Below are 12,585 nucleotides of genomic sequence, written 5' to 3'. Positions count from 1 at the left end.
TTTGGGGGTTAGAGAGAGGATGCATATTTCTCCTGTTGCAGCTAAAAGAATCTTTAGGTTCCACTGCTTTCCACCGGTGGAGAAGAGAAGTCTGGAGAAATCCAGCCTTTGTTCATCTTTATGAGTGTAAGCATGTCGGCGCTGGCAGTTGACAGGCGGGTATGCTTATCCCTGATGATACCCCAGCTGCACTAAACACCCTCTCTGACAAGACACTAGCGGCAGGGCAGGCCAGCACCTCCAAGGAGTACAGTGCAAGTTTGTGCCACATGTCCAGCTTTGACACCCAATAGTTGTATAGAGCAGAGGGATCATGGAGGATGGTGGTACGATCGGCTATGTACTCCCTCATCATCTTTTTACATTGCTCCCTCCGACTCAGCCTTGACTGGGGAGTGGTGACACAGTCTTGCTGGGGAGACATAAAACTGGCAAAGGCCTTGGAGAGTGTTCCCCTGCCTGCGCTGGACATGTTGCCTGATTCCCGCTACTCCCTGCTATTTGGCCCTCGGAACTGCATCTTCTGCCACTAGTGCTTTCAGATGGGAAGTTTAGCATCACTTTTTCCACCAGGGCCCTGTGGTATTGCATCACTCTCGTACCCCTTTCCTCTTCAGGAATGAAAATGGAAAGGTTCTCCTTATAACGTGGGTCTAGAAGGGTGTACACCCAGTAATCCATGTTTGGCCAGAATGCGTCTAACGCGAGGGTCACGGGAAAGGCAGCCTAACATGAAGTCAGCCATGTGTGCCAGGGTACCAGTACGCAACACATCGCTGTCCTCACTAGCCCATACGTGCTGAACAGATGAGAGGCAAGCAGCATGGGTACCCTCTGCAGTGTGGCCAGCAGGCTCTTACCCCTCCTCCTTCTCCTCCTCCCCCTCCTCCTCCAAACCGCACTGAAATATAGACATGAGGGTGGTCTGGCTATTAAGCGACATACTGTCATCCCCGTCTCCTGTTCCAACCGCAAAGCGTTGGCCTTTATGCTTAGCAGCAAACTTCTCAGAAGGCAAAGCAGTGGGATGGTAACGCTAATGATGGTAACGTGGAATGAGGAAAATCCTGGGCGCTCCGGGCCGAGCAGCGTTTCCCAGAAAGCGGAAGGAGCAGGCCAGTTTCCCCTGATAGAGCCGACGTCGGTAAAGTAAGGACTCGCAAAACGTCACAACGAGCACCTTGTCGGGGCCAATGGGAAAGAGCTGTGGTCTTTGACACATTTTCTCAAAGTGCTGAGAAGGAGTGGGGACGCACTCAGTCAATGTACCACAGCCTTCCCCCACCGCTGCCTCCCTTGGGGCAGAGCCACTGAGTCCCCCTCTTCCCTGCCAAGTCCCCACTCTGCTTGTCTGGCCGTGGGGCCAACGTGTGGCCATTTCAAGCCTGGGCTCCTCCTCCGAGAAGTCGGGCAAGGCTGAGGTGGGCGCCTGCCCATATCTGCCATGTGACCCCTTGTGAGCCCCTCTCCCACGCAATCGGTGCGAAGATGAGGCGACCGCTCCAAGCCTGGGCATCCCCACTTAGAAGCAGGGCAAGGTGGATGTGGGCGCCTGCCCGTCTCCGCCGTGTGACCCCCATGTGAGCCCCTCTCGCACGCAGTGGTGCGAGGATGAGGTGACCGCCGCAAGCCCAGACACAACCTCTGAGAAGCCGGGCAAGGTAGAGGCGGTGGCCCTCGCCCACCTCTGCCATGTGAGCCCCTGCGAGCCCCTCTCCCACACTGCGGTGCAAGGATGAGGCGGCCGCCCCAAGCCTAGACACCCCCTTCGAGAAGCTGGGCAAAGTAGAGGCGGGGGCCTGCCCGTCTCCACCGTCTGATTCTCTGTGATCCCCTCTCCCATGCAGTGGTGTGAGAATGAGGTGACTGCCCCAAGCCTGGGCACCCCCTCCGAGAAGCTGGGCAAGGTAGAGGCGGGGGCCCTCGCCTGCCTCTGCTAACCTTTTCTCGTGGGTTAGCTTAGCACGGCACGTCACAGCGCAAGAAGAACGTGTTCTCTCCTCCCAGAAAACGCTCTGAGAGGGCAGAGCATCATACAGCACTAGAGATGAGCGAACGTACTCGTCCGAGCTTGATGCTCGGGCGAATATTAGGGTGTTCGGGATGTTCGTTATTCGTAACGAACACCACACGATGTTCGGATGTTCGGGTTACTTTAACTTTCTTCCCTGAGAAATCTTTTCTATATGCGCTCAATGGGGCCGGCGGCAGCAGCGCCAACCCCATTGAGAACATATAGAAGACAAATCCTTCTTCTCTGCCACAGCTGTAACAGCTGTGACAGAGAAGAACGATGTTTGCCCATTGAATTCAATGGAACCGGCAATACAGCCGACTCCACTGAATGCAATGGGCTGCCGGCGATCGCGGGATGAATTGTCGGAAAGGGGTTAAATAATACATTTCATCCAGAAATGTGTAAAAATAAAAAAAATATATATATATACTCACCTGGTAGCGGCAGACGGAGTTCAGCGCGGCAGGCTGCAGTTCATGAATGGGTGTGAGTGAGGGCTGGCCTTTGATTGGTCAGGCTGTGACCATTCAGAGGCATCTTATTCAGCAGGCGGGGATTTTAAATCCCCGGCTGCTGAATACTACTCACAGCTGTTCAGAGCAGTTCAGGAGAACTGCAGCCTGCCGCGCTGAACTCCGTCTGCCGGCACCAGGTGAGTATATATATATTTTTATTTTTACACATTTCTGGATGAATTGCAGGAAAGGGCTTATATATTTAACCCCTTTCCGACAATTTATCCCGCGATCGCCGGCAGCCCATTGCATTCAGTGGAGTCGGCTGTATTGACGGCTCCATTGAATTCAATGGGCTAACATCGTTCTTCTCTGCCACAGCTGTTACAGCTGTGGCAGAGGAGAACTTGCTGTGTCGTTCCCATCATTTTCTTGAATTGCCAAGATTTTCACACATGAAAACCTTAGCGAGCAGCGGCGAAATACAAAAATGTTCCGGTCGCCCATTGACTTCAATGGGGTTCGTTATTCGAAACGAACACCCGAACATCGCGGGAAGTTCGTTTCGAATAACGCGAACCCGAACATTTTGGTGTTCGCTCATCTTTATACAGCACTAATCTTGTGCATAATTCTCAAAACACATGCCATCTATGGCTGTGATATGACTATCACAGCCATCCATGTCTCCATGGACCAATCACAAGGGTCCCTGGTAGTTTCTATTTACAAAATATGGATTTGGCAGCTTTCTATATTTCCAGGTGCACTAAAACTTTTTGCTTTGGGGTGCAGGGGAGTGGCAGGGGGTTCAGGGGAGGGGCAGGGGGTTTAGGAGAGAGCCAGCTTGGGAGGCCGTCAAAAGGCATATTGGCGGTCGTTAAGGGGTGTATTTTTCAAAATAGGGTCATTTGTGTGGGTATCTATCATTCTGACACCTCTGAGCGTTTGCAAACTTGGCTTCGTGCAGGAAAACAAAATGTTCCTCAAATTTTTAATAATGAATGTTAAATCTGTATGTCTCTAAGGGTGACTACCCACTAGCATTTTTTTCCTGTGTTAATTCACTGCGTTTTTGTTTTTTTTCAAATATCAATGGGACTTTCTAATGTTAAAATCGTAACGCAGCAAAAACGTCAATTGCATTGAGATTTTAAGATTACAAAGTCCCATTGACATCTGGAAAAAAAAACAACGCAGCGAATTCGCGAGTGGAAAAACGCTAGTGGATATTCACCTTTAAATGCTAAAAAAAAATAAACTAAAGTTTTGTAAATGCGCTTCCAGAATAAAGTAAACACATGGAGTATATATCTTATCAAAAATCTGGACAGTATGTTTGCACATATTTGAGATATTGCAATTAAAAAAAAAAGACAATTTTTCCCCAATTTTCCCAATTGTGTTGCTTTTAACAAATGTACACAAGTTATATCAGTCTATTTTTACGACCAAGTGAAGCACAATATGTGGCTAAAAAGTAATGTCAGAATCACTTGGAGATGCAAAACCTTTACGGAGTTATTCTATGTTACAGTTACACATGTTAGGTTTCCAAAAATTTGCCTGGTCATTAAGGTACAAGTAGGCTTGGTTACCAAGGGGTTAAATTAAAGGTGCCCACACACCTTCAACAGCTGTTGGCTGAATGATCATTGTGTCCCTCAGCTCTGTTTGGCTTGGCTGGGTGTTTACATCTTTAGGGGGGGTTGGTCACAGCCATACAAACTTTCTTCAAGAGAACTAAAGGATCAAGCATTAAAATAAAAAATCTTGCTATTTGTATAGCACCAACGTATTCTGCAGCACTTTCAGGTAATTATTTATTTATTTTACAGACCCCAGAAGGATGGAAGGCTGAGTCAACCTTGAGCCAGCCACCTGAACCACACAAGGATTGAACTTGAAACCTTCTAATTGTAGGTGAGAACTTACACTCTGTGCCACACGAGGCTCAGATATCAAGGTCCCTGATACTTTTTTTCTCCAAACTCATCTGTCAGAGGAAGTTGAGCATCCCACATAGAAATTAGAGATTTGTCTGGCCCAGCTGTAATAGGTGGATTGGATGACTAAACACTAATGTGTATGAGAGCCTTTACTGTGTACAATTACTACCATCACGGAGTATGTACATCGTACATATATCTCTGCAAACAGCTTGTGAATAAAGTGAATGTTAGGAGTGGGAGAACATCATTAGCAGTGCAATATAATGGCAGTAGGTACACAACGCCGGCGTATGTGCCAACGATCAACTATTCACAGTACAGTTGGGCATACATATCAGTTATACCATAAGATGTTTATGGGCACTCGCATTTTGCACTTACCAGGTGACTGTACTTATGGAGATAATTTATCTCTGCAGATTGACAGTTCCTGGTGAGGTGTAGATCATGTAGAGCCTGAGCCAATATGTAAACTGCTTTATAGACTCGGTCGGAGAGTCCAGGGTCTTGGAAGTTATAAAAGTCTGTGACCCTTTCTGTGCCAGTACAGTTATGAAGAGGTTTCTTGTATGCAAACTGAAGTAATTCATTCATTCGGGAATCTCTTGATAGACAGTGGACATTTACCAGCCAAATATGAGCCAGTAGCATGTCTTCTGGATGATTTACAGTCTGGAAACTTTCATAGAAGCTGCTCATATCTGGAAGAGGCAGCCGAAAAGGTTCAAGAGCCAAACTCCCATTTAATGCTTCTTTGTGATGTTCTATAATAGCTGCCATTAAAGCAAATGGAGGACCGAAGACCAGAGTCTTATCCCGCAACACAATTCGTAATGCGTGTAACCAATCTGCAAGGTATACAGAATACGTCCCACAGAGTATGATAACCTGGGCTGATGACTTGCTGATGATCTCCATGTTTTTTCTTTCTATCTCATGTATAGCATTTAAGCTCACACGCTTTACTTTTATGGTGTAGGCCACACAGATTTCATTCATGGTTAGATATTGTGTCAAAATCTGAATCTCCTCATTACCACTGTCATCGTCTGAAGATACAATCCCAACCCATGTCCATCTAAAGAACTTCATTATCTTGGATAACACCAAACAACTGATCTGGGCACTTTGACTGGTTCTGTAAAAAGTTGGGTAGCGATGTCGATCATTTAAAACAGAACTTGTTGCCCCATAACTGATCTATAAAGAGTAATGATATAAAACAAGTATTAATGCCAAATAAACAGCCTAGAATCTAATGGAAAACCAAAAGAAATAGAAATGATTGCTGGTATGAAATAGCAGCCTAGCCCACACATAGGGCAGAACCTCCGCTCTTGGACCCTAACTACAGATGGAAGAAACAGTAAATGAAGCCCATACATTTCTGCACTGATTATAAAATGTGGTCTGGTTGTATCTAAGTTACAATTATAGCCAGACACAATGGGGAACATTTTCTGCAAGGGCCGTTTGCACAAAAATGTTGTGACTTCTAAGCATTCTGTGTCAGCCCTACAACCTTCTTTGAAAAGAGGGTCTGGCTTGTTGGGAGGGTGTACCAAGAAACTTATGCCAGACGCTGGCATAAATTATGCCAGAAATGTGGGCCTGTTGGGAACAGGCATACATTTCTGTCAAGGCACACAGAGGATGGGAGTATGCACTGAGTGCCTAAAGAAGCATGTGTCTCATGTATTCAGCGCACCGTGCGCACTGGAACATTTTCCTAAGCCCGGTGCAGGACATGCCAGCTTAGAAAATTCTTCCCAATGTGACTACTAACACACATACAGCTGTATCAGTCATGGCTTACACTGAACACATTAAGTAATCATCCACAGTGCAGGGAGAAAATGTAAGTAAACCCCTGAATGTAATAAACTGTAGATCCCCTTTAGCAGCAATTACTTACACCAAATGTAAGTAGCTTTAAATAGGATTCCTGCTTCAACAAATTATATGCCTGCAGTCAGAGGAGTAACTTGAAGCTCCTGGGCCCCAATGCAAAACTGTAACAGGGCCCCCAACTATAATGCTTTATTTATAGTATTGGGCTTTTTATATGGCCTTATGGCCCCCTAATGCTCCTTGGCCCAGGTGCAACTGCATCCCCTATAGTTATGCCCCTGCCTGTAGTCCACCATCAGGTCTACAGGTCACATCTCATCTTTTATTATTTTGAAATCCTATTTATCTAGATGCTTATAGGTAGGGTGATTGCGCTGTACTATCTAAACTAGTCAGCAAGAGGGCATACGTTGAGGAGCTGAGCAACAAGGTGCTGGCTTGTCATGACGGCACTTACCATGCTCCCTTCCAGAGGGATGCATGTAGCCTCAGCCAGGGCAGCGCTGCGCTTCTTCCGGACACTCCTTGGAAAGGGATGCCCAATAAACATAGTGAACAGTGATTGAGGTGTTGTCACGGGTGACGCTACTGTTCTGTTACACACTGGATTGACCTTTGGCAGAGAATAAATGAGCCGCAGACAGATATAACGTATCTCAGGTCCATGGGAATGGTCAGGGCTTGGCGAAACTGTACTTAAAATGAACTTCCACCAGTACAAGGCAAAAAAATAAATATTCCAAGTGCAAGCATTAAGACAGACTTGAGTAGAAGTACCTCCACACGTCGATCCCAGACTTCAGGACACCTGTGTGTTAACAATTGAAGATGTGTACCTCCACACAGCGGTCCCAGACTTCAGGACGCTCATGTGTGAACAATTGAAGAGTTGCAGCTTTATGTGGTGATCCCAGACTTCAGGACGTTCACGTAGGAAGTTCAAAAATAACCAGAGTACCTCTGCACTGGGCCTTGGACAATTAGACTCACGTTCAGCTCATGCTCGCTCTCTCCTTTGGGGCTCACTCCTCTAGCATTGATGGTCCTTTCACAATGGGAAACCTCTCCTCTTCCATCTTCACCACATTAGGGTTAAAGGTACCCCCATGTGGCTCTGTGCTTTCCTCTCCTAGACTAGGAAGATGAACCCTGAACGGAACTAACTTTCCCGCTCTCAATCACACACATTTATAATCTCAGACACACCATGTGACAGGACATAAATTGCTACCTTTACCGAACATTCATATCCGTCTCATGCAAACAGTTAACCCATCATGTGCTGCAGCTGTGCAATACATATAACATGATGACTTGACAGTTTTTGCACAGTGCATCAACATTAGACATAACAAATATGACATTTATGGAGGGGACCAGGAAAGCATATGCTGTGCCACTACACAAGAACTTAAAGGGGTTGTCCCGCGGCAGCAAGTGGGTCTATACACTTCTGTATGGCCATATTAATGCACTTTGTAATGTACATTGTGCATTAATTATGAGCCATACAGAAGTTATAAGAAGTTATTCACTTACCTGCTCCGTTGCTAGCGTCCTCGTTCCCATGGAGCCGACTAATTTTCGGCGTCTAATGGCCAAATTAGCCGCGCTTGCGCAGTCCGGGTCTTCTTCTTTTATCAATGGAGCCTCTCGTGCAGGATGCCGGCTCCGTGTAGCTCCGCCCCGTCACGTGCCGATTCCAGCCAATCAGGAGGCTGGAATCGGCAATGGACCGCACAGAAGCCCTGCGGTCCAGCGAGTGAGAAGATCCCCGCGGCCATCTTCATCAGGTAAGTAAGAAGTCACCGGAGCGCGGGGATTCAGGTAAGCGCTCTCCGGTGTTCTTTTTGAACCCCTGCATCGGGGTTGTCTCGCGCCGAACGGGGGGGGGGGGGGGGGGTTTGAAAAAAAGAAAAAAACCCGTTTCGGCGCGGGACAACCCCTTTAAGCTTCATACAGCCAGGTGTTATGCTTCCATCTACTATTTAGCTGAGCTAACCTGGTCCTGGCCCTCTAGGTTCAGGAATAGCCTTAGCTACGTGACCTGGTTGTTCTAAGCTAGCCTAGAAATTATTTTAGGGTGCGAGTACTCCTCAAAGGGACTAGTTTTTGTGGTTAAACTGACTACAAGGTGAAGGTTGATATAGAGCAGACATTGAGAAATGGGGGTCTAACAAAGATAGTTTATTATCCCACCTCTCCCTCAGAGATTGATTTGAAAACCCAGTTATTTCTTCTTTCTCTTTACTTCCTAACCGAGTCTCTGTGTGACTATATTATTACCCGAATCCTGAGAAAACTCTCACTATCTAACTGCCTATTAGGACTGAGTATTCAGACAACCCCTTAGGTTGGGTCCTGTTACATATAGATCCTATATTTGATTCCTCCCAAAATCTGGGAAGTTTTCATTGCCTTTTTCTCTATTGAGAGGATAGGTTCTGTAGGTTCCTGATGAGCTGTTGTTATGGTGAAACGTGTCAAGCCATGAACCAACGTGTACTAAACCATGAATGAACTCACTCTGTAAAGTAAAAATTATTCTAGGTTACATTTCGAAATCACAAATCAACTTATTGTTTAATCCAAGGATCATATTTTAGATCCGTGTTGAATGAATGAAGGCAGTAAGACAATCCTGGCCCTGTCATTCTCAGTGTACTAACCTTACAGTGTAACCCACTTACTGGTTGGCATGCCTTAAATCAGATCTCTTTCCTTTTACCAATCCTTGCTTTATGGGTCATTGTGTTCTGTATACTGTATAGGGATTCCTTCATCTTGGATACCAACATGGGTTTGTCTATGTAGATTTATGTAATGTGCATGTCTCAAAGTTTACAGCTCTGCACTTTCCAAGCTTCATGTGTGGGTACTACTCAGCTTCTGTATGTGTTTTCAGCCTGAATTTTTTAATATTTTGAATAAAATTCAGTTTTAAATATGTCTATTCTGCGATGGGCTGTAGCTACAAATAAGATTTACACAATATTGAGAAATGTTGGGCCATTTATCCTTGAAAATGTTTTACAGCTTATCATTATTTCTGGGATGCCTTGTGCGAGCATCCCTCTTCAGTTGATGTCCCAGCATCTCTATAACATTAAGGACAGGATTGATTTTGCCATTCTAAAACATTTTTTTCCCACCATTTTTTATGTTATCACTTGTGTACTTTGGATCCTTGTCCTGTTGCATCACCCTTCAGTTTGATCATTGTTTCCTCTGTGATCACATGCCAAAGCCACCTAAACCATGAAACCCCTCCATCATAGCCCTAAATCATGATACTTCCTCCACTGTAGCCCCAAACTATAGTAGAAAGTGAGGTCCACAGCAGTTTAAGTTGATGCATAAAAACGTATTTTATTCCTCCATGTAGATCGCCGCAATCTACATGGGGGACTAAAATACAAAGATTTTATGCATCAACTTATGCTGCCGTGGACTTCACTTTCTACTATATACTGTTTATGTGGAATTGAGATCTGGGTTCCCAATTCTGTAGCGTTGCATTGGATTTTGGTCCTGCCTTTGTGGATGTTGAGTGAGTGCTGCCTGAAAAAACCTTTTGCTTCTATCATAGCCCCAAACCATGATGCGCCTTCCACTATTTGCTCCAAACCATGATGCGCCTTCCACAAGGCTCCACAGTTGGATTAGCTTTTGGTGTTGGTGTTGAGTGCTCTCTTTTCCTTCAAATATAACATTGTGCATTTGTACAAAAAGGTCCCCTTTTGTTTCATTTTCCCAAATCAATGTAACTTTTTAACAAGTCTTAATGATTGGGAACAGGAAACCAAACCAGAAAAGCAATGGCTGTCAGTGGATGGTTTCCTGTCTTGGTTTTCTATTCCCAATCATTGTTAAGACTTGTGAAAAAGTCACATTAATTTGAAGGAATGCTGCCATCCAATAGGTGGCGCTGCAAAGGTATTTTTCCAACTTCCTTATTTGGAAAATGGCATACTCAGTATAGACGTCATGGGTATCCTTATAATAACAAGGTATCACTGAAAGGATAATCAAACTACTAGCGACCACTTGTCTGTGAGTATGTATATGGGTAGGGGTGTGGGAATGCCAGAATTGCAGATGGGTTTTATTTCACAGTCTTATCTAACACAGACAACCTCCTCTTCATCATACACTAATCTATTACATGGACGACCTCCTCCTCCTGAAATACTAATCTATTACACAGACCTCCTGCTCCTCCGATATCTTACACAGACAACCTCCTCCTCTGCTCCAACTACCACACAGCTTCCCACTAGCACTGAGCCACTAAGTACCACACAGAAATGAGTCCAGCACCCACTCTTATGAAAGCTGTCTGAAAGGAAGTCTGTGTTACCCATAGGCACCATTCACAGTGCAGCTTTCATTTTACCTCAGCAGTATAAGAAATAACTATTGGCAACAAAAATTACAGGAGAAGTCGGTGAGTATAAAAAGAAATACACGGGCAACGCCGGGTAATCAGCTAGTAGGTGACAAACGATCAGATGTCTATCAATAGTTTGTGTAAAATGTCATAGTTTAAGCTTTGGTTGTATTGTTGTTCTTAGGCCACTATCAATAGACCTTACAAGCATCCGTTGTGGTACCCATCTAGTGACGTGATGAGCGGTAAACTCTTTTTATAACATCCATTAATTTACTCGTCTTTTGTAACAACCATTATTTGACCCTACGCATGTTTCAACCAAACTATCAGCGGTCCTATATCAGAAAGTACCAGTTTTTTTTTTGGTTCATTGATCCTTGGTACCTCATATCCTACTAGGAGTGGCCGTTCAGTGACAGTAATGTGGATGTAACAATTATAAAACTAGCATAAAATGCATACGTAGAACTCAAATCTGATGTAAATGATGTAACAGGGAATCACCCAGCAGCTCAAAATATACGAGAAATACTAAATGGTGCTAAGATCGGGTGTAGGAATGCGGGGGTTAGACCTAGAAGTTCATTGCATTTTGTGCTTATGGTTATAAATGTTACGTCCACATATAGGACCCCTGATGATACCATTAACGTGGTTGCAACACATAACGGTTGTTATAAAAAGAGTTTATCGCTCATCACGTCACTAGATGGGTACCACAACGGATGCGTGTAAGGTCTATTGATATTGGCCTAAGAACAACAATACAACCAAAGCTTACACTTTAGGATATTTAACACAAACTATTGATACGGCATCTGATGGTTCATCACTGAGGAGGTCGCATTTGCACGGTGGCGTTTACCAATAAACAGTGTGCGCTCACCTCCATGATCAATCACTGTGATGCCAAGGATCAATATTAAGGATCGCGGTGTGTATTAAACAAATTATTACATTTTGTGCTTGAAAACCCATTAGAGGTGCGTTCCCCCCGTCCTCCCTTCTTTTGTGTTGTTTTTGGTTTTGTGTTTTTGAGTTTATGCTTTGCTTCATATTAATGTCATCACTATTAGCTATGAGCAGTTCCTGATTTTTAATTCTAATTATTAAAAGTCATATTTTATCATTATCCTTTCAGTGATACCGACCTATGCAGCTAAGATCCGAGTCTCAATGATCAATGAGAACCAGAAACATGTTTTTCTGACAGAGCTAAGGACATGAGGATGCCACCTACCTGTGAGTACCGGTATATGGCCAGTATTTGAGCCATGGACACCGTAGATACTGAACCCAGGTCTCCAATAAATCCGGCTACGTTCCTCTGCTCTTTACAACAATAATTGGGGACGGTCCTTCCGGGTCCTGATAAAATCTGTAGGACACTTCTCACAGATTTCTTGCTGTCGGAGCACGAGTCGTATACATGATATCCCAGAGAGATGTTGGGTAGAATTGTCTGATCTCGGTTAATTTCCTCAATAGCGAAACGGAAAGTCAGAAGATACCTGTAGTACTGAGGCACGGGTCTATGGAGATGAGATAAAGTGGTAGGAGATGAATGGAGGTCGTGTTGGCGACCATCTGATCAGTAAGTATTAACCCTACTGATATTTTTACCATTTTGATATTTTTATGTTCTATTGTGGAAAAACCTTCATGACAACTATGGATTCTAGATTTGCAGGAAATCAGATGGTTAAGGTTGTGCAGCTATAATGGTGTGTAAAGATACACTGTGTGATAAAATGTTCCTGGTAGATTGTCACTCATTATGTTTCAATCTGCCACCGTTCTGGTCTAGGGAAAGCTGAGTGGATCTAGGTAGATTGTTTGGCATCTTTCCTGCCAAGCAGAGCTCATCAATATTCATCCAACTGTCTTTACTACCAACACCAGAGGAGCCTTTGATCC

General features: G+C 44.6%; 1 protein-coding gene across 1 annotated transcript in view; it reads right to left on the bottom strand.

Moving 5' to 3' along the window:
- Positions 1-12,585, bottom strand: part of LOC136571726 (vomeronasal type-2 receptor 26-like) — a 57,666-nt gene that overhangs the window by 42,707 nt on the left and 2,374 nt on the right. Inside the window, exons 2-3 of the mRNA XM_066589000.1 lie at positions 11,909-12,200; positions 4,806-5,624 (exon numbers count right to left, since the gene is read on the bottom strand). Of these exons, the coding sequence (XP_066445097.1) occupies positions 4,806-5,624; positions 11,909-12,200 (1,111 nt within the window). The remainder of the gene's footprint in view (positions 1-4,805; positions 5,625-11,908; positions 12,201-12,585) is intronic.

This window comes from Eleutherodactylus coqui, chromosome 1, assembly GCF_035609145.1.
Source record: "Eleutherodactylus coqui strain aEleCoq1 chromosome 1, aEleCoq1.hap1, whole genome shotgun sequence".
Lineage (NCBI taxonomy): Eukaryota > Metazoa > Chordata > Amphibia > Anura > Eleutherodactylidae > Eleutherodactylus > Eleutherodactylus coqui.
The sequence above is the reverse complement of the archived record's forward strand: the minus strand, read 5'-3'. Positions and strand labels throughout refer to the sequence as shown.